This window comes from Babesia bigemina, assembly GCF_000981445.1.
Source record: "Babesia bigemina genome assembly Bbig001, chromosome : IV".
Classification (NCBI taxonomy): Eukaryota; Apicomplexa; class Aconoidasida; order Piroplasmida; family Babesiidae; genus Babesia; species Babesia bigemina.
The window spans coordinates 464,272-484,419 of NC_027219.1; the positions used below are offsets into that span (position 1 = coordinate 464,272).

At 55.4% G+C, this 20,148-nt stretch overlaps 11 protein-coding genes across 11 annotated transcripts; 5 read left to right on the forward strand and 6 right to left on the reverse strand.

Moving 5' to 3' along the window:
- Positions 1–40: 40 nt before the first annotated feature.
- On the reverse strand, positions 41–814 carry BBBOND_0402100 (hypothetical protein, conserved; the record flags this gene model as incomplete). Its single annotated transcript, XM_012914451.1, has 3 exons — positions 41–243; positions 287–568; positions 604–814. The coding sequence occupies 3 exons, from the start codon at positions 812–814 to the stop codon at positions 41–43; spliced, it is 696 nt and encodes a 231-aa protein (XP_012769905.1).
- Positions 815–1,129: 315 nt separating this feature from the next.
- BBBOND_0402105 (hypothetical protein, conserved) lies at positions 1,130–1,679 on the forward strand (the record flags this gene model as incomplete). The annotated part of the gene is made up of 3 exons (XM_012914452.1): positions 1,130–1,234; positions 1,287–1,536; positions 1,576–1,679. The coding sequence occupies 3 exons, from the start codon at positions 1,130–1,132 to the stop codon at positions 1,677–1,679; spliced, it is 459 nt and encodes a 152-aa protein (XP_012769906.1).
- Positions 1,680–1,708: 29 nt separating this feature from the next.
- Positions 1,709–2,448, reverse strand: BBBOND_0402110 (ATP-dependent Clp protease adaptor protein ClpS domain containing protein, putative; the record flags this gene model as incomplete). The annotated part of the gene is made up of 4 exons (XM_012914453.1): positions 1,709–1,749; positions 2,016–2,161; positions 2,198–2,317; positions 2,360–2,448. 4 exons carry the CDS (start codon positions 2,446–2,448, stop codon positions 1,709–1,711), a joined length of 396 nt encoding a protein of 131 aa, XP_012769907.1.
- Positions 2,449–3,524: 1,076 nt separating this feature from the next.
- Positions 3,525–5,627, forward strand: BBBOND_0402120 (hypothetical protein, conserved; the record flags this gene model as incomplete). Its single annotated transcript, XM_012914454.1, has 1 exon — positions 3,525–5,627. One exon carries the CDS (start codon positions 3,525–3,527, stop codon positions 5,625–5,627), a length of 2,103 nt encoding a protein of 700 aa, XP_012769908.1.
- Positions 5,628–6,459: 832 nt separating this feature from the next.
- BBBOND_0402130 (8-oxoguanine DNA glycosylase, putative) lies at positions 6,460–7,518 on the forward strand (the record flags this gene model as incomplete). The annotated part of the gene is made up of 6 exons (XM_012914455.1): positions 6,460–6,523; positions 6,559–6,661; positions 6,696–7,166; positions 7,202–7,300; positions 7,337–7,402; positions 7,443–7,518. The coding sequence occupies 6 exons, from the start codon at positions 6,460–6,462 to the stop codon at positions 7,516–7,518; spliced, it is 879 nt and encodes a 292-aa protein (XP_012769909.1).
- Positions 7,519–7,600: 82 nt separating this feature from the next.
- BBBOND_0402140 (ethanolamine-phosphate cytidylyltransferase, putative) lies at positions 7,601–8,761 on the reverse strand (the record flags this gene model as incomplete). Its single annotated transcript, XM_012914456.1, has 1 exon — positions 7,601–8,761. The coding sequence occupies one exon, from the start codon at positions 8,759–8,761 to the stop codon at positions 7,601–7,603; it is 1,161 nt and encodes a 386-aa protein (XP_012769910.1).
- Positions 8,762–9,105: 344 nt separating this feature from the next.
- Positions 9,106–9,351, reverse strand: BBBOND_0402150 (hypothetical protein; the record flags this gene model as incomplete). Its single annotated transcript, XM_012914457.1, has 1 exon — positions 9,106–9,351. One exon carries the CDS (start codon positions 9,349–9,351, stop codon positions 9,106–9,108), a length of 246 nt encoding a protein of 81 aa, XP_012769911.1.
- A 250-nt stretch (positions 9,352–9,601) lies between these two features.
- BBBOND_0402160 (hypothetical protein, conserved) lies at positions 9,602–10,402 on the forward strand (the record flags this gene model as incomplete). The annotated part of the gene is made up of 1 exon (XM_012914458.1): positions 9,602–10,402. One exon carries the CDS (start codon positions 9,602–9,604, stop codon positions 10,400–10,402), a length of 801 nt encoding a protein of 266 aa, XP_012769912.1.
- A 194-nt stretch (positions 10,403–10,596) lies between these two features.
- Positions 10,597–15,899, forward strand: BBBOND_0402170 (hypothetical protein, conserved; the record flags this gene model as incomplete). Its single annotated transcript, XM_012914459.1, has 2 exons — positions 10,597–14,282; positions 14,369–15,899. The coding sequence occupies 2 exons, from the start codon at positions 10,597–10,599 to the stop codon at positions 15,897–15,899; spliced, it is 5,217 nt and encodes a 1,738-aa protein (XP_012769913.1).
- A 271-nt stretch (positions 15,900–16,170) lies between these two features.
- Positions 16,171–18,362, reverse strand: BBBOND_0402180 (pre-mRNA splicing factor RNA helicase, putative; the record flags this gene model as incomplete). The annotated part of the gene is made up of 2 exons (XM_012914460.1): positions 16,171–18,263; positions 18,326–18,362. The coding sequence occupies 2 exons, from the start codon at positions 18,360–18,362 to the stop codon at positions 16,171–16,173; spliced, it is 2,130 nt and encodes a 709-aa protein (XP_012769914.1).
- A 659-nt stretch (positions 18,363–19,021) lies between these two features.
- On the reverse strand, positions 19,022–20,108 carry BBBOND_0402190 (membrane protein, putative; the record flags this gene model as incomplete). Its single annotated transcript, XM_012914461.1, has 3 exons — positions 19,022–19,290; positions 19,326–19,952; positions 19,988–20,108. The coding sequence occupies 3 exons, from the start codon at positions 20,106–20,108 to the stop codon at positions 19,022–19,024; spliced, it is 1,017 nt and encodes a 338-aa protein (XP_012769915.1).
- Between the last annotated feature and the right edge of the window lie 40 nt (positions 20,109–20,148).

Below are 20,148 nucleotides of genomic sequence, written 5' to 3' on the forward strand. Positions count from 1 at the left end.
ACAAGTTTAAAGTTGCGATACTTTTGTGCATGTGGCGCATTCACGTGTGGTCCCGCAGCACTCGGTTGACCTGCGCAACTCTGTCTTGCAGAGAGACGGCCGATTCCCCTATACGCTCCAGTTCCTCGTTTTGGCGGTGTACCGTCTCTGCGATGAGCTCGGTCTTCTGCCGGTTGCTTTTCAGCTCCTCGATGAGCACGTCCAGGTGCTCGTTGGCCGTCGAAGAGAACTCCACCAACGCGCCTGCAGCGTTTTAAGGCGCCCAAACGGTCTTGCTCGCACTCACTTTTCACGGGGTCTCGCTCTGAGCTCACTTGCCCAATGCAGTTGCTCGCCTCTCCAGCATCGGCGCTCCTGCTTGCCAACGAGCTCCAGAGGTTACGAATATTATAGGTGAGAGCCACTCCGTCCGATGCTGGCTGTGCCTCGGGTACGTCTGCAGGGCGCTGCCAGGCGATCGAGCTGCTGATCCACCGGACGGAGTTAACGTAGGCGTCCACGATCTTCTGCGTGGCACTTACGGTTTTGTGCGACTCAGTAAGTTGCGCTTTGATGCGAGAAATGTTCTCTGAACCCGTTGGACCGGCTGCTTTCGTAACGTACCGTTTTGCGACTGTAGCTCCGCGAGCGAGTCGTTGGCCTGCTTCCCGGTGTTGACTGCGTACAGTACGGCGCTCTTGAGGCTCTGAGTAATTTGCCTCGCGTACTGCAATACGACCTGTGCGCGATGTGTGCCGCCGTCGAGATAGCCCACCTCGGCGCCGCCGCCTTCCGTGTTATGCTCGTTGTTGCTGGAGGATCGCTGCTGATCCATCCCGTTGCTTCAGGACTTCATTTACAATATGAGCTTCGCTTTTAGTTATGGAAGGTTTGGCGTAACGGGCGCTGCGCGCCGTTTTATCCGGTGCGTCTCTGCGCTATTGGGTTAAGATGTGTAGCTGTGCAGTCGAACAGGTGTTTAATCTGAACATCCGCTGTTACGTGCAGTCACAGGTCGCCATTGTGATACAGCTGCGGCCTTATACTCGGCTTCCGATGGCGTCAGTGTCGGATCTGTTCCGTTGACCTTCGGCCTTTGCGAGCCCCTGGCGCTGCCTGCACAAAGTAGCCTTGCACGTTTGTTCATGCGATGTCAGGCGGTCGCCACTCCCGGGCAAAGGAGCTCGCTTGGTCGCTGTTATACACTCTGTGCACCGTGCACGTGGTGACCAATTACGTTGTGGATGTCACCATGGTAAGTTTTATGGTCCTCGGGGCCGCCACCGCCTTGCCTCATTTTCAAGCAGACGCAGGGGCCCAGCATGACCCCAACAATCGACGAACGCTACGCGGTGGCCCTGTACGTCCGTCCGCACCTGTTGCGTGCGTTGCGATCACGTTCCCCTACGCTATACCGCGAGGGCGACGTTGTGATAGGCATATCGCCTACCAATGCGTCTCGGCGCATTTGCAAGCGCGTTCGTGCCACCGAGTTCGAGCGCCACGGCGGGCGTATCGTGCCCCGTGGCCATGTGTGGCTCGAGGGTGACAATAAAGGTAGTTGTGGAGTGCTCTGAGCCCCTCACATCTGTGCAGCAAATTCGCTCGACAGCCGCTACTACGGCGCCGTGTCATCGCATATCCTCCTCGGAAGGGTTTTTCTAATTCTTTCGCCTAACCAAGGCGTCCGATTCGTGTAGGTGCTGCGCTCCACCGCTGCTCCAGACACTCACGGCTCCAGCGGGTCGACGTTGCGCACTTGTGCGTAGGCTTACAGTTGCAAAGCATTTTATGTGACGAAGTGTCTGTTCTACGATCTATTTTAAAACACAGTTTAAATTTCTATTTGGTGGGTGGGTTGTGTATGGCACATACGGTGAGACCATGTTTTTGGAGCTCTACGGCAAGGGTGAGGGTAACATCGGACATAGGACACGGATGCAGTATTGCGCGCATTCTGTCGTGCGCGGTGCGCCCATTAGACACATATAGCTGCTCCGGGCAACGCTCGGCACCTCTCTGTTAGGGTGACTAACCTGTGCAGTAAAATTCGGCCTTGCTCTTCCAGGTGCATATAACCGTTGCCTTGCCCGAATTGTGTGCCTCTACGGTGATTGTGTGCGCAACTTCACGGGTGAGCTGCGGTATTGAGCTAGCCAGTACTTCCGTGACATACTTGAAGCTGCAACGCAGTGTCGCTACAAACATTTTACTTCACCTATGAATGTCGTCGTTAAAAAGTACAACCTTCCAAGCCATAATCTGTTCCAAGCGGTCCTTCTTCGCTTCATCAGTCTGCTCCGTGGTTTCCGTCTCCTTGATGCTCTCGATGGTCTCCCTGCGACGTCGTGAGGCAAGTCAGAGCAATTTTGCAACATACTCAAGCTTGCTTTTCTTTTCCTCTGACTGCTCAAGTTCGTTAGATTTCTCCATCGCCATATTGGCCGCAACTTCCGGGCTGGCTTCCATCTAAAGGCATTTGTGATTCTATGCGTGCCGGCCTCGCACCTTTGCAAACGGCAGCCGCTGTGGGAATTTTGGAGCCAGGAATCCACCTATATTTTGACGTACAACCCTATTTTCGACCGTTCCCAGGGCTATGAGAAGGAGAATCGCCAAGTGCGTGCGTTGCCTGAGCTTTACCTGGGCCACGGGTGGCATCGGCGCTCATCAGCGGCTTATCGGCGACACAAACGCCAGGATTCCGCGGCCTACTGGGTATAATATTGTTCGACAACTACTGGGGCTAGCTATAAGCTAGCCAAGGCTTTAGAGTTGGCCATTCCAGCCTTGCGCCTCCGTGGGCTCACCACTTTATGTGGCGAGCTCCAAACAGTAGCTAGACACATATACATCCCGCACCCCGCTTGCTCTAAGGGTAGTTCGTGGTTCATTGGTCGAGTGGCGGTGAGAGTCGGCGAGATTAGGTCACATCAGCGGTCGCCAGCCTTACACATCTGTTTGTGTAGTTGAGTCTAAGTTTGGCACAACGGTTCGGCTTTGGCACTGTACGTATCGATTATATTATTCGTATATTGCATAAGTAAATTGGGATTCCGGATGTGCGTATTTTTCTTCGCCAGACAAGGGATTGGTTGCGTGACACCTACGGCTCAGTAATGATATGCCAACGTTTCGCACATGCCTCAAGGTCCACGATGATTCTCATTGAATGCTGTCCAATGTGAAATGTGGCTAGCGTGTACGTGGTTTCACAACATATCTTTGCTGCTTACGAAGTTTCATTTCGTGGTATAACCTTCTACGATTTTTTACTTTTTGCAAGTCAATAAAGCATCTTTCGTCGCATCCTATGGGTGTGTATGGTCGTCGGATATCTAGATATTGAGACAAGTTTGGCGCAGTGGCCAGTATTGGCACATTAACGGATTCTCGATTTCGCATGTTACGGAGAGTTAGTTACTGAGGGAAATTTCACGAAGGTTGAGATTGATTAGGGCATTTGCACTTGTTTTGGATGTGTCTGGGATTCCTAATTTAGGCGAAAATTTGAAAATAGTTTATTTCCCGGGCAGGAATTCAAAATGATGTGCGCCAGTGTTATGATCGCCGGCGACGGGATGGAACAGCTTAAAGGGAATGCAGGTGGCGTGATGCTTTCGCACGAAGTGCAGGAGGCGTACCATATGTCGCCTATGAACTGCACCAGCAGTCCCGCAAGAACGTGTGCCTCCACTCCAGGGCGCATGTTGCCATTAGCGGACTATGATTATTCCAACGTTGAGCATTGGTCGGCGCCAAGCCGCATGTCGATTCCGAATGAACCACAGTGGGCCTACAACATTCACCCCGCGTACAACTTTGGGCAAAGCAACCCACCCGTGGATATCCTTGCGGAATATGCACAATACCACGACACCATTGCCGCTCAGAATCGTAAGATTATGGAAATGCAGTACCAAATCGAGCAGATGCAAGCGCAATATTCTCAGTACCAGTGCTTGTTCTCTGCAGCGAACCATCCTCGTTATATAGAGTTGGAGTATGGTGACGACCTTAATAAACCACTGTTGCCGCCTTCTCCGATAGGAAGCAGCCCCCCGCCCACCCCTTCACCCGCAGCGTATTTTGGATACGACAATGGTTATTTGCTTCCACATGACGCTACTGATGGAAACCCGCAGTCTTTCATGTCCTACGGTGCAACTGCTCCATGCACGCCGTCGCATACCGACTCCCCTACGATGAGCGTTAATACGACCCCTAACAATGTGGACACGAGATGCATGTTTTCGACTATGGATGGTGCTGCTAATGTCTATTACACGTCCCCTGAGGGAGTTGAAAACTGTGTCGACGATTCTACGAAGCCAGTGCTCTCACTATGTTCTATGGCGAGCGTGAGCACCGTGGATCTGATGAACGAGGAGGTATACCGAGGCATGGGTGCTGAATTCGCTGGTGATGAGGCGGACAACAATTTATGCGTTGTACGAAAGCGCAAGTGGTCCATCGAAGAGGAGTACACTGCTTCGCCACCCCTCGCAAATGAGAGAAAAAGGCGAGTGTCGGTTGACGTGTCGATAACCGATGTCATGCGACAGCCACAGCGTCCCCATTTCAACCCATATGAGGAATGTTTGACCCCCGCACTGATTCCATCCCCTCCGACTTGGAGATTTGATAATAACGTTGCCCCGTCGGTGATGGGTATTCCAAACGTTTGCTATCCGTTCCCCAGCATCCCGCCATTTGCTACGGAGCCGGTAGTCAATGGTCAAATAAACCACGATTACTACCGCCGCGATTTCTACTCTACAGTTTGGGAACAAGGTTACAACCACCTGTTTCCGGAGAGCACTGTTTTGTGGTACCCCAAGGCCATGGCGTCTCTTCCGTTATCCCACGGATCGACTGGAATTGTTTCGTGCACAACTGGGGGCGGTAGCATAGACAACCAAAATGCAGTAGAGATAAAAGGCGATGCAGAGTGTACCGTGGTGCACCAATCTCCTACATACGCCTGCCAAAAAGCACCGTCAACCACTGAGCTGCTGGGCGCTACCGGCAGTGATGAGTACAATGAGTTAACTGCTCAACTTGGCAATGATGCGCAGTTGTGCCGCAGAATGAACGGCTCCACTGAAGAGTGCATGCGCCCTCGAAACAAGAAGGGGAAAGCGCATCGGCCGGTTGTTTTGCCGAACAACGAAAAGAAACGTGAGATTGAAGCAGCAATCAAAAGGATGATCGAGTTGAACAAAGAGCAGATTGAGATGGTCGAAGCTTTGAAAGCGCTCGAGGTCGGCGGCATGATGGTGATCCACAAGCGCAAGACCCAAAAGGATTCTGCCATGGAGATCCGTAAAGCCACCAAATGCTACGACTATCTGCTGGACATCCCTCTAACTGCGGAGCCCGATCCCGAGTTGGGTGAGCAGCAGTTCAAGTGTCTGGTGCCGGGCGTTTACTGGGATAAGCGTTCGTGGATAGCATCTTGGTACGAAGACGGAGTCCGCCACTACAGTAGTTTTTCCGCTAAAATGCACGGATTTTATAGGGCAAAGTACTTTGCCATCCAGGTGCGGATGTACAAGACTCAAAATCACACCAATCTACTGGATGAGGAAGCTGTAGAAAAGGAGCGCCAAAATCTTATAGATTGTTATGGACAGTTTCCATGCTAGTTGGACGGCATCGGCGGTTGCGCTGTGGTGCTGTGTGACCATCAACCAATGTTGATCTCGCAGTATTCTCAAATCCAGCCCACCAGCAACAATCCCGAGGTTATTCAATGAAGTGAAACGCACCCCCACTGAGATCGGCGGTGCTGGTTTGCTGTGCAATATTCAATGCTAGTACTTCAATGAAGAGTTAACCTGCCGCATCCATCTTGCAGCGGCCTCGTAACGATAACCGCGTCGCAACGTTGAGCTTCACCTTCATAATGCGCCAACAACGCGGTTTGGGTCACATTCCACCGAAGAGGCATGCCGCTGTCAAGTTTGTATGCGGTTTATGATTCACAAGATCCGGTAACTACACACACATTCACATTTTCTACCGGTGTGCAACATCTTCCTTCCGTTCCGGGATAAAAGCACACGTCACTACCCGGACACCGGATGATGTCGTATCCCTGTGCGGCGATATGCGCTAAAGGGGATTACATTTCCGACACATCCCATGTTTCAACGTAGATGCACACATCTTCATGTCTACAATAAGTGGGCGTGTCCCGGAACCGGAAAATCTTACTAGGCGTAGACACCCCTGCCATAGGGGTGTGAACGCTGCCACATTTCATGGCGACCGCGGTAGCGGCTAGCGCTACACTGGCCTTTTGGAGTCGACTTCCTGACTCTACGCCCACGATGAGACCTACGGCGGCTATTTCAACGTTAGGCGTGTAGCGCGTGCCATACTTACACCTTCTACACACGTATAAGGCAACGCCGATTCGACAGCCCCTATCGGGGCATGAACGCAATTTAATCGGTCGTTTTATTAGTTGGAACCATGTTGCCTTGGCGCAGGCTTTGCCTGCGGCGGGAGATGGACCCGTCCTACCTCCTGACCACCGGTGGGTACCTCGTCCTTCCATGCACGAAAATGCAGGCCAATCGTTTAGCTGGGCGTCAGTGGGCGACGACCTTTGGGTCGGCGTGATAGACGATGCGGTGCTTGAGTTGCGCAAGGCGGGGGAGGAAGTCGAATTCAGGTACGAATTGTTAGGCAGTTGCCAGATCATGCAGATCGGTCTTCGGCAGCTGCGGGGAGAAACGCATCCGCAGTTACTTCGATCTCGACTACGATTACACGTTAAACAGAGAGAACGCTCCCGCCAGCGTTCTGCGCGTGGTGGATCGGCGGCCTGGCGTGCGAATTTTGCAGCAGGAGCCGCTGGAGACGCTCATCAGCTTCATATGTTCCGCCAATAACAACATCAAGCGCATAACTCAGCTGTGCTTCGCTCTACGCGAAAAGTACGGGACGTTCTTGGGCGAGAAATCGTATGCCGACACGCACATACGGTTTCATGCATTCCCTAACTTGCGCCAACTCTCCTCGGCGTCCCCCGAGGAGCTGCGTGGCTTAGGACTGGGGTACCGCGCCGACTACGTTTTCAGGACAGTTACAGCGTTACGTGAGAGCGGCATTGACAGCCTATTGCGTCTGCGCGACCTGCCGACGGAGGAAGCGCGAGCGGAGCTGGTTCGATATCGGTGGGTAGCTGTGCCGGTGCGCAAAAGTTTCTCAGCGGCGTGGGGAGGAAGGTGGCGGACTGTGTGCTGCTTTTCGGCATCGGCAAGCGCGAGGTGGTACCAGTGGACGTGCACATAAAACGTATTGCAAAGGCGTTAGTTTGCGTTTCCCATCGTTTACCTTTGGTCAGGCACTTCGGCATCAAGGAAAGTGGCGCTTCGAGCTACGAAGCCGTGCAGACTGCATTCTCGTCCATGTGAGTTGCTTCGGTATCATATTTTTGCATCTGGTTTCAGCTGCCCCGAGAATGCAGGCTGGCTACAGGCGGTTCTCTTCATCGACTCCGTCCTGTGGGGGACGCGCCAAACCTGAACCCATACATAACGCAGTTTCCAGCTCAGCATGTGTGAATGCAGCTGCTCACGCCGATCTGTGCGGTGCTAGTAACACAAAATTAATGGTACAAGGCCTTTTCCCTTTTGCACCGCTGTTCGACGTTGGAGGTTATTTGATCAAGTCTGCTGGATACCCGCTGTAAGATATCGGCGCTGGTTAGGGTGCATCCGGACTCGATCTTTTGTACAATTGACATTTCTCTGGCGACCGAGTGTGTGTCGAATCCGCCGGTCATCAGGGGCAGGTCGCTATAGTTGCCGGTGACAACCAGTGACACACCCAGGTTCTCGAGGTAGTTTTTGGAGGGTATGAAGGGCGCGCCCAGTATCACATCGTCGGTGCACTTCATGGCAAGGACGGTGAGTGCGCGGTCCATGAGGTGGGTGACCGGGAACGGGTTACCCTTTATCGTCCTGACCGTCTGGTCGTCGTAGAGGCCGACGATGAGGTAGTCGCCGAGTGCCTTCGCCCGCTCTAGGAATCTGAGGTGTCCGACGTGGAATACATCGAAGCTGCCGTCGACGTATATGACTTTGGCGTTTGGCAATTTCGGCGTGTTGGGGATAAACTTGGCGAATAGTGTGGCGCTCGTGCGGCAACGCGGGAACATCACGTGCATCTTGTTTTTCTGTTGCCGCATTTCTATGGCCTGCAGCCCATCGTCTGAGAATTGTTCGCGCGACATCTGTGCCTCGTTTTGCTCTACGAGTCTTCTAAATTGCGAGAGCGCGTCGTGTCCGTGGCGTTCGGTAGATGACAAGTGGCTGAACCTTTCGCTCGTCAGCGCCTCAACGAGCCTCCCGAGGGTGGTCGAGGTGCTGCTGCCACGTGAGCGTCTGAAGTGAACGAGTTTGCCTGCATTTTTGACTTCTTCGTAGCAGTCCTTCCCGCTTGATCCGATGGCGACATCGTCGCCGTGCGCTACCATGTCGCACTTTGCTACATTCGTAAGAAAGTCGAGCGATACCTCATAGGGTGTATCTACTATTACTTCGTCGACCCATCTGCATCCTCTTATGAGCTCAGCCCTTTCGCTTGCAGTGTAGATTGGCGCTATTCCCTTGGTGTTGCGTGCCTCATCGTCCGACACTACTCCCACGATGATGCTGCCTCCGAGTTCTTGGGATTGTCGAAGCGCGTTCAGGTGGCCCCAGTGTAGAAGGTCGAAGACTCCGTCAACGTAGATGCGTTTTTTGGGTGCCTCGCCGTCAGCAGTCATCGCGTGCGGTTTTTCTGTATACATATGCTGTCGGCCGATAATTATTGGGTACCGCCTCGCTTTTTGCAGGCGGTCGTGAAGTGGGACCTTGCTTGTATCACTGTTCAGCTGCTCCGCCGCACCTCAGTGAAAAGCGTGGCGCATAATAAGTTGGCTGTAGGCGTTCAATTGGCCAAACAGCGCGATCCTCGTGATATGTAGTCGTCACATAACGACGTTAGGGCCTAGCCATATACAATACTCCAACCCCGAGTTGCTCAGATATCCTTCACACCTTTGCAACGGCTTTGCGCCTTAATATAATCCCACGCAAAATGTTTAATCTTTAAAAATGTCAAATCGAACTACATAGCCAGAAAATTGTTTCCATGTGGCATGATACTTTGGACAGTCGGGGGTAAGTACGCGGGCTGGCAACTTGCAGCGTCGAAGTGGCGAACTGTCTGGCTCCGTTTCAGCGATTTCGGCCACAGCACGTCACATGAACCCCTTTTATACACAGTTGTTGGCGCTTCGCCACTGATGAGCAATTTCTCCTTTGATACGGGTGTGTTACTCTGTCCGTAGGCTTGCCAGGCTTCTTCTGTCATGCGGGTGTCATCGGACGTATTCCATCTCGCTGCCAGGTGTTAGAAGCGCCTTTTCGCAAGAGTTATAAAATAAATACGACGTTGTAGCTACATTCCACAGTGCCGACGATGGTAGCGATTTCGCCCTGCGGCCCCTTCTACAGGTCGGATGTGTGGCCGCTGAACTGAGCTTGCATCGCGCAGCGCACCTCCCTTAGCGCCAAGAAGGCTGAGAAGGCTCTTTTATTGCATTGAACGCTTCGTTTTGGCCATGGGTGGTCACGGAGGGCTCAACATCCTTCCTCAGAAGAAGTGGAACGTATATCGCGCCGACCGTCGGTATGAGGTAAAGTATGACGAGCACCGCGACATCGAGCGTCGCCTGGACAGCCGCGATCAGCGCAAACGACAGCGGTTGACCGATTCGCTTGTTGAGCTACGCAGGCAGTCACAGGCCGTCCGCAACATCGAGTCCGACGGCAACAAACCCGAAGGTGACTCAGGTTTAAAGGAGGAGCGCAGGCATTCCCGCCGTCGCAATAATCGCAAACCCCAACCGGTGCCCGTCAATCGCAGCCGGTCGCCCTCGCCCGCAAGTACCGCTGGCAGCCGCGGTATATTGCAGTCTGAGCCTTCCGCCGAGGCCGCCGAGCTGGTTCCGCTTCCGGAGTTCGACAAGAAGGCTTCCGGTGGCCACATCAACCTCTTCGAGGAGGCTGAGCGCGACGCAAACGAGCGCGCTAAGAGGCAGCGCGAGAACTTGATAAAGAGCGGCAGCTACGTGTACAATGCGGCCTCAAAGGGCCCCCGGGTCGTGAGTGTGTACACCGACGGCACCCCTGCCACATTGGTACCGGACTTTAAACCGGTTTGCACGCCGTGGTACATGAGGCAACGGCCGGGCGACGTGGACGGCGGCGTCGCGGTAGAGCGGCCGCGAGGCCCGCGTTACTGCAAGACCGTGTCCACGTTCGACGATGCGGACGGGTACTACGAGGAAAGGGAGTTGAAGCGTTCATTTGCAACTAAGCTTGCGAAGTTCCAGCAGAATCACGCGCTCCCCAAGGATTGATTCGCTGCAGTTGCGCGAAGGCGTTGCCGTCGCATTTTCGTCGCACCCTCCGCTCGGCGGCGGGGCCTAACCATACACATTAACAGCTATAGTAATGACTGAACGCAGTTAGATCAGAGGTGCTATCGTTCGTTTGCGGCAACGCGCTGCTGCTATGAGGTCGTGTGTCGTTTTGCGTCGGTGGAATCCTCGAGATGGAGCTCGCCGTGCTTGCAGAGCTACAAAAGCAGCTGAACGAAGTTATCTTACGGTGGTTCCGAGTGCCCAGCCCGGGCGACAAAACGCGATGTCTGCAGAATCTGGTCGACGTATGCCAGCAGCTGGCCGATGCCCTTTCCAAGTTGCCTTCCTCCACCGAAGAGGTTCGGAAAATCGTCCGCCACAACCTGTTGCGAGCTGCTCAGTTCACCGTATTGCCCGTCCAGTCGGTGGGACGATCCGACTTGGAGCAGCGGCACTACCAGCAGCAGGGACCGCTGTTGGCGAAGTTGTTACTGCTGGTGACGCGCAACCCTTCAGACGACACCAAGGCTCATAGAGATGTTATGTTCTGCGGCATTGTAGCCGTGTGGCGCGTTTTGTTCGCACAGAGCGACTCCAATGTCCACTCCTCTCCGGAAGCCTTCCGCCGGCACTCGCTGGTGGTGGATGACCTGCTGGAGGTGTCTATCGCGCTTGTCGGCCAGGTAAAAAACCACGAGAGCGCTGTACATGTCTACATGGTGCTGCTGGAGATATTGACCTACAGTAGCGCTCCGCAGCACAAAGCTGCGGTTTTAAATGCACTGGCCAATGCCCCCGGCGAAGGCGTCCTGGCCCGTGTCTACCCAGGATTGGTCTCCCGGATTGTACGCGTTCTGCCGCGCGTGCGCGAATCGGACTTCCGGCGTGCTATAACCGTCCTCGAGGTTTGGATCAGGGCAGCATTGGCGTGCAACTGCGGTGGTATCCGGTGCTCGGCTGCGAAGGACAGCATCAAGGAAACTTGGGTGCTCAAAACTTCCGAGGTGGTTACTCTGATCCTGGATCGTTACCACGCGGCGCATACTCAAAAATTAGGCTACTTGTGTGCCGCATGCATGAGCCGCAACTGTGTGCCCTCCGCCTTTCTAACGCGCCTAGTGGCCCACGTCTGTGCGATGCTTGGCACTGAGGACCTGTGGGCGGACGCGCGGCGCATTATGACCGATGCCACGCTTCCCGCCAAGCTGGCACTGTGCAGGACTGTGGACGGGCACTTACGCAATAATCCGGAATCGGATCAAGCGCTCATCACATACCAAGGCTACGCGTACTTGGAGATGCATGTGCCCGACATGGAACCTTTGGACGAATACGTCGTCTTAGGCATGCTCTACGCCGCTGCTACGCCGCCTAAAGAGGATGAAAGCGCCCATCTGGAGAGGCAGCGCCTCTTGGCACTGTGCGATGCGCCACCAGATTTCGCGCATTTCACTGAGCCCAGAGAGGAAGTGTTCTCCCGCGTAGCCGCGCAATACATCAGCAGGATGCCGCCATCGCTACAGGTGCAAAATGTATCGGAGATTGTAGAGTGCTTCGTAGGAGGTGTGGAGAGTGGCGCGCAGGCTGCGCAACTACTGACGCTGCTCCGCGGGTTACTGAGCCACGGCCCCGCAGCGCTGAGAGAAGTGGCGTGCGATGTGGTCGATGTGGTTGTTCTGACAGTTGTGGAGCCAGGCTGTTCGTCCCCCAAAATCTGTTTGTCTGCCCTGGCCTTGCTTTGCGTGTTGTTTTCGCGATACCGTTTGACGGTGCCGCGGCACCAGGTATGTGACATCCTGTTCTGGTTGCTTCCTTGGTGCGTCTCCGATTCAGGGCCTATATCGCAGTACGCTCGCAGCCTGCTGCTTCACATAGGCGTCCATCACCGTTTGGTGTCAGGCGAATTGGGGCAGGGCAATGAGGTGTTGCGCCCGCCCACTTCCGACACGCTCATGCCATCGGAAAAAGGCGCTGTTTTGCAGAACTTGCTTCGATTTTACAAAACCCTCCTGGTCACGAGATGCGTAAGGGAGCTGAAACAGAGCCAATTTTGCGGGACAAGCATGGCCCACAGTGTGTCCGACGTGCTGTTTGTTATGCTGCATTATCGTCTTTTGGGCGTGAAGGATGTATTTGACTTGGCCTTGCACTTGGATCGGTCCTGGAGGCTCCCGGAACTGGATTTACATGCAAATGCGGCGCTCGGCGTCTTGGGCCTAGATGCCAATTCCGAACTCACGGCGTTGTACTGCTACGCCTTCATCGCGCACTACGTCAATGGGCAGTACGAAGTGCTGGACAACGTTGAATCGGATGTAATTGAGCACTTTAGAGAGCGATTTCACCTTGGAACGCTTAATGGCAAGGCAGTGTCGGACTTGCCGGCAGAAGTGCCGGGGCTGTCGGGCAATGGTTCGGAGCGTGGCCATTCGCACCTCCTGCCTCATGACCAACAATACGTTGGATCGCCTTTGGCGGGGGACGAGCACATTACGGTAGAGTCAAATGAGCGTACAGATCGGACTAGAATTCATGTGCGTAAAATTAGGGAAGCCGACCAGTGCCCCGGCTCACAACTACTCGATGATACCACGCCACGGAATGATCAGAAGCACATCGGGGGCCACCTCAGACCGGAATCGCGCCCAATAAGGCATTCTTCACTTTTGGATGATATCATTGCTCCACCAGCTCAGCTGGGTGGTTTGAAGCGTTTTCAACATTCCCCTTTAATCGAGGTAATAGGGGAGCAGCCCCAAACACACGTGAAAAGGGCGACCCAACCCGCCTCGGCACTGAGAGGCGATGTCGATGAGCGGATGTTACGCGATTTACTACGTTGGCACGACATGCCATTAATTACACCTACGCAAGATGGTTCCCCGAAAAGGCAAAGGTCCGTTTCAGGCGCGCCTGAACAAGCCACCATCACGACTAATGATAGGTTCTCATCACGTAAACTGGGGTATAACTCCGGCGAAACGCCATCGTCAACCGCAACAACAGCTTTAAGTGAGGCACAAGACACTGAGCGTAATGAAGTGCTTGCTGGCGCTGAAGCGGCAGATGAGCTTCCTGCCATCGAAGCGACCGCCGCCGACGCGTGCGACCAGCTGGCGGATAACTCCAGCAAGGATGTTGCCGAAGTTGGCTGTGAGGGATCGTCTCCAGAGTTGGACTTCAAGGACCACCGCCTCGCCGTCGTTACGCTGATTGCGACTCGCTGCCGTTACCACCTCAGCTCAGCGTCGAGCGAAACCCGCTACGTGGCCCTTTTCGCGTTGCACAGGTGCTTTTGCGCGTTCTCACGCAACGTGCCGGTGCTGCGCGTGCGGTTGTACGAGTGCTGGGACGCACTCATGGACTGTCTGGAACGTAGCATGCGAAACCTGCGCAGCATGTCGCTGGTGCTGGGGATAATGACCATTGGAACGAGGCACGCCTACACCTTCGTTGAGCGTTGGATGGTCGACGTGTTCGCCAAGATCGCTGACCTGGTGGTGTCGGAGGCCGCCGATAACTGCGTGACCAGTGCTGACGAGACGCACGGCAGCATCAGGTTCAAGTTCACCACGAAGCTTCTGGAGTTCGTGGAGGAGGTGTCTTCGCGCGTCGTCAACAGGTCGCTATTCGGCAACCTGCTTCTGATCGCGCTGCTGATGTGCAAGTCCACTGCTCCAGCGGTTGAGCGTGCGACGGCGTCCGTTTTGCGGCACCTCTTCCAGAAAAACCCGTCCGATGTGACGAAAGTGCTCATGCACACCGGTTCGTGTGCGGCTGATAGCGCTGCGGTGCTGCGTTCCGTGTTGGAGCGTGATGTGCGTCGTTTGCTGCCCCAACGGTCACGGGTGCAGGCTCTCCTGCCGCACGGGGAGCTGTCTAGCGCGACCACACCTGAATAATGGTAATCAATGTCGCACCTATAGTATTTTTAATCGCGGCGGTTGCACAGTCGGCTGGAAGGGTCCCCGTAGCGCCGGCCGGCGGCTTCGGCGTGCTGCGCAGCCTTCTATGGCGCGGCGGGAGCCCTATCGCACTTGAGGGCTGCAGCGCACCTCGCCTGATCCTGAGTCAGCTGGAAGCGCGTGGAATCCCGGTTCAGCTGTCGCGCGCCAACAGGGTGAAATCGTTGGCGCCATCGGTGTGCCGTGCCGTGAACGAGCTCTACCAGTCGAACAGCTTCTTTGCCAGCCGCGTGGCAGGTCACGAGGTGAGCCCGGATGGCAGGCGTCTGACTGTGAAATGCACAGAGCAGGGTGTGCCTGTCGCCAATTTCAGGTTCTTCGTTCGGGACCCCGATCACGGAGCGGAGGTCGACGTGGGCCACATGCATCTGGTCATGAGCTCTTCGTCAAGCATGCCGCGGGGCAAGTTCAGGCAGGAGCCGAATGGCGCCTTGCAGCGGTTGCTGTTCGGCAGGTCTGGCACCTTGGTGAGGCTGGACCCTGCGCTGTTCAACAGCGTGAAAGACGCCGGGCTGTGGAGCAACCTTGAGTACGCCATCTGGCGTGCACCGGACGGGGCGCTGTACATGCACTGCTACTGCGATGGGCCGGGTGTCACGCGGAGGGTAGATTACACGATGGCCAACCTGCTCTCCGGCGGGGGCGCCCAGCTTCGCGCGGGCGTCACGGACCTCGACCTGTTTGGGACCGGTATCCAGGGCCACCTGGGCGCGGAAATAGCGCTCGCAGAGTGGTACACGATGTCGAAGAAGCACAAGCTGAGCGCAAGCCTGACTTACGACTCAGTGAGGAAGGCTGTATGGATGGACCGTGCTGGGGACACCGCGGGGCTGACCGTGGCGGCGCATTGCAGGGCAAGGGACTTGATGCGGCTTCTGAGACTGCGCAAGAGCGCCGAGGGCGATGGTGCTCCAAAAGCAGCGGTCAGTGCGACCCTATACTCCAGCGCCGGCCCCGGCAGGTACCGGGTCGGCGTCGTCGGCGATGCCAAGACCCTCGAGCTCAGGGGCAACACCCAGTCGACCGGGTCTGACCTGTTCGGCAGAAGTGCGTGTACTCAGCAGGCGATGAGTGTCAAGGTTCCTCTGGAAACGTTCAGCAAGCGGGAATGCTCGTGGCGCGACAAGGTGTACCTGCGGTGCCAACACAGGGCCACTGCCCCCGTGGGTTCATACGACGTCACCATGGGTGTGCGCTACGGGTCTGAGATGCGCCACAGTGGGTTCCGGGGGAAACCACCCGGTGGTCGGCACTACCTGATGGTGGCCGGCGAGGTCACTCGCCGCTGGTTTCCGCAGCAACCGTGGACAATTATACGACCTGGGATGTTCCTCGACGTTTTATACGCCCTAGGCGGCGGCGACACTGCCAAGTCGCCTGGCGTATTTGCGTTCTCCGCTGGCGTCATCGTCAAGGTGCTGGGCCTCGGCGTGTCCTTGGCCATCACCGAGCTACCCCGCAACATGCCTGGAGGTCTGAAGGACGTGCTAACAGCGTTGAAGCAGAGCTTTTACACGCACCGCGCGTGAAACTATCGCAAAGAAGTCGCTCAACAACCGCGAAACGGTTTTATGGAATCCAACTTAACTGCTGCTGTACATAATAAACCTCCGCATCAAATGTATGCATAGGAACGCGGAACAACTGGCAGCAGTGCCACCCGCGCCGTACCGGCTCAATGAAACCGCCATAAAAGCAGAGTAATGATGAAATTGTACGCACAACCATGTAACTAGGGTTAAAGTGCCAGGACCACACATTGTTTAAAGCGTGAAGTTCGCGGCTGCTGTTTGCATGGCTTTATCGACGGCGCTTGTTCTTCTTTGCGTTGTCCAGCTCCTCTTTGTAGAACCTGAGGTCCGCCTTAAGGCGCTCCCTGACATGGCGGTCCGGGACTTCCGCCGGGTTGAAGTATTCGAGGGACGCCTCGAACAGCCACGATGGGTACACCTCGCTGACCGTTCGGATGTACGTGCGCGACGTGTGCACCACCTGGTGGAATATCGCCCAATCCGCGTGCGTGACAACACTGGACGGGTGCAGGTGAACGACCTGGTTGTCCTTCATGGTGATTAGTTCGCCCACAGGGTTTACGGCAACCTGCTGGAAGAACCCGGTGCAGAGACACTTCAACACATCGTCCTCGGTATTGCCTTGGCTACTGACGGTGGCCGCCGGTTGCTTAAGGCGTTTGTGTGCGAGGTTCATGAGCTGATCGAATATGCGCGTGGCCGCTTCCATTGCTTTCGCATTCACGCGTGTGAGTAAGAAGAACTCACTTAGCTTTTCTTTTGCTTTGTGCAGCATCGCCTGGTAGGTGTTGAAAATCCTCAGGAACGTGATGTGGTCGCTCGTATCGTGCGTAACCCTCTGCACCAGAGAGCTCGCGTACTTATTGAAACGATCGTACTTGTCCCTGCGCTTGGTCATAAGATTGGGCACGGAGAGCATCGCGCATACCGCCACTACATCACGGGTGCAGTTGAACTTCGGCGAGGAGACAATCACCTTGGACATTTGTGGGTCCAGCGGGAACTCGCCCATGAGGTCGCCCGTGGGGGTCAGCTCCCCATCGTCGTCCAGAGCTCCGAGGTAGTTCAGCTCCTCGAGTGCCCGCATCATGGTCTCTGGTGCAGGCGGGTCCATGAAATCGAAGTGTACCAGGTCGTCGATACCCAGCTTCTTCAGGTTCAGCACCACGGTGGCAATGTTCGAGCGCAGGATCTCTGGGAATGTCTGCGGGATGAGCTCGTTATAGGTGGCTTCCGTGTATAGCCGGAAGCACTTGCCGGGTCTGGTCCTTCCGGCACGACCGGCGCGTTGGGTGGCGGATGCCTGCGAGATGGGTGCCACCAGCAGCGACTCTACGCGGGCGCGCGGGTTGTAGACGTTCTGCTTCGCGTAGCCCGTGTCTACGACGTAGACTATGCCTTCGATTGTGAGACTCGTTTCGGCGATGTTGGTGGCCAGGACGCACTTGCGCCCCTCCACCGGCTCGAATACCTTCGCCTGCTCGGCCGGCTCCATGCTGCCGTACAGGGGCACGACACACAGCTTCTTTTTATACATATTAGTCACAGGATGAAAACGATCTTCGAGCTTGCGTATTTCGTCTTCACCGGTCAGGAACACCAGGATGTCTCCGTCGGGTTCATCCCTGTGGATGGTGATGACGGCCGTGTACACAGCGTCCAGGTAATCCCTTTGCGTCTCGGCCGTGTAGTATATGTCCACCGGAAACGTGCGTCCCGGTATGGTCAGCATGTCGGCGCCGTTGAAGTACGCCTGGAACTTGTCGCCATCCATGGTGGCACTCATAACGACGATCTTGAGGTTTTCGCGGCTGGCGGCCACCTCCTTAATGAGGCCGAACAGGACATCGGTTGCGATGGTACGTTCATGCGCTTCGTCGAGAATGATGACGCCGTAGCTGGACAACATCGGGTCATTTATGGCCTCCCGCAGGAGCATTCCGTCCGTCATGAACTTGATAACGGTGTTCTTCGACGTGCGGTCCTCGAACCTGATGCAGTACCCCACAGTTTCCCCTAGCTTTACATCCATTTCGTTTGCGACGCGTGCGGCGACTGACATGGCCGCCACCCTACGCGGCTGCGTGACCGCCACTTGCAGCCCGTCGTTAAGGTTGGCGTCAACCACGAACTGCGCAATTTGGGTGGTCTTCCCGGAACCCGTGTCTCCCGCCAGGATCAGCACCTGGTTCCGCCTGAGAAGCTTGACGAAGTTTTTGCGCGCACCCCATGCTGGTAGCTGCCGCCGCTTCTCGAGGATATCGTAGTACCGCTGCGAGTAGGGCGTCTTCGTGAATGGGTTAATCTTCGGGTCGGCGTCATCATTTTCCGTGGCTCGCTCCGCTGCTTTGCGCGGCGTCGCTGCAAAACATTTGACGCATAATACAACGGACGCCACGAAGCTGCCAGGTGGCCACAGGTACCATCAGTCAAGACCAAAGCGACATGGAACAACACCATTAACAAAAGTAGAGGCAATAGGCCTATATACATGCTCGCAGCGTGTGTTTTGCACCGTGGGGCGTCACTCGACTCGCAATGAACAACCGCGATCCGCTACCTTGAGGGAGGCAGCCACGACGTCACCGCAACCCAGTTTGTCCTCATGAGTGCGAGAAGGTCACTGCGAGCCGCACCACCAGCTACATACTGCAACAGCGCCGAAGTGGCGAGCCTCCGCGACAAATGTTTCGCGGAGAAGAGGCTGCAGAAGAACGGCACGTCCACCTAGGCAGCCAAACACACCCCGTATGCCGTCCACTACCGCAATACGCAGCTCAAGTGCCACAATACATTTAACTTCGCGCAAATACTACCCATATAGTCGACACATAACACGCAAACGGCCGCATCAAAGGCGCCGAAACATACGCACGCACAAAATGCGACATTTACGGTTAATTACCTGCTGGAGGAGCGTCGGAGAAGTTTGATTGCGATTTAGTGGCCCTATCGGCTGCCATTACTATATTTAGAGTTGATGGTGACTAATGGCTCTCGACCCGGCCGCCGTCGTGGCACCCGCGTGTTGAGGATCCAATATTGCGATTTGCGATTGAGATTCCAGCGCCTAGTAGACCTGCTCAAACTACGCACAGGGCGTTGTCAGCCCCTGTTATTTACGACCATGGCGTTAGGGGTCGAGTGAACCTCAAGACAATGTTCTCTGCAGGGTTCTTGGGCTGGTAGATGATGGCGTCGAACTCTGTGGTGCGCTTCATGATGTAGAAGAAGCAGATGAAGAGCACGTAGACTATCGCCCACGAAATGGCGTATAGCATGAGGTACTTGTACAGGTCGCTGGACGAACCTCGATCCTTGAACTTGTCCAGGTTCTCGGGCACTTGGCCCAGACAGCCGCGAAGCTCTGCACGCTTCCAATCGACATCTGCGCGCAATAGCGCAAAGTTAGTTGCCACTTACACTTGCCGGTGAAAACGTCGTTGAAGGCGTTGCATACGGCGGGGTCCTCTATCGAGCACGAGAGTGCGGACGCGTTGTCCACCAGGGCCAGAAGCATGAGGCGCTTGTTCACGAGGTACTGTGGGCTGTTGCACTCACGGATCTCCTTGTGAGTACCACTGATGATCGACAAGTTGCACGGCACGTTTCCCCGCACGATGAGTCGGCAGTTTCGCACCGCGTTCACCGCCGCATCGTTGAACCGGTTCTCGCACCACTGCCGCGAGTTCGCGAACATCCAGATGAGCGAGGAAAAGTGCATCATCACCATGCAGACCAGGAGGACCGCCAGTCCCCAGGGCACCCACTTGACCCCGCACCCCAGGTAATGCATGTAACCGTCCGTCGCCATGGAGTCGCTGATGATAATGTTCGAGAGCATGTTGCAGACCCGGCCGAGAAATATGGCCAGCGCCAGTATAATGGCTGAGCGCATGTTGGCGGCGTGCACTCTTGACCCACCTGTGCAGCTGATGTGCAGCACGATGTAGTACGTGATGGTCCTGATGCTGCGCGCAGAGCAGCAGTAACTCATGAAGAACTTGAAGTTGGTGATGAGGTAGTGGAACGCGAACGAAAGCACTATGCCTATAACATGTGGCGCTTATTTGACACATACCCACCTATCAACAGCACGCACGTCATCAGGTTGTAGTAGTATGATGCGCGCCATATGTACCGCCGGCGCTGCCAGTGGAACCGCACGTCCTCGACGTGCCGGGCGATGCATCCGCAGATATTCATCGTCACTAACGATCAGACACCTCCACAGGGATCGATAGGC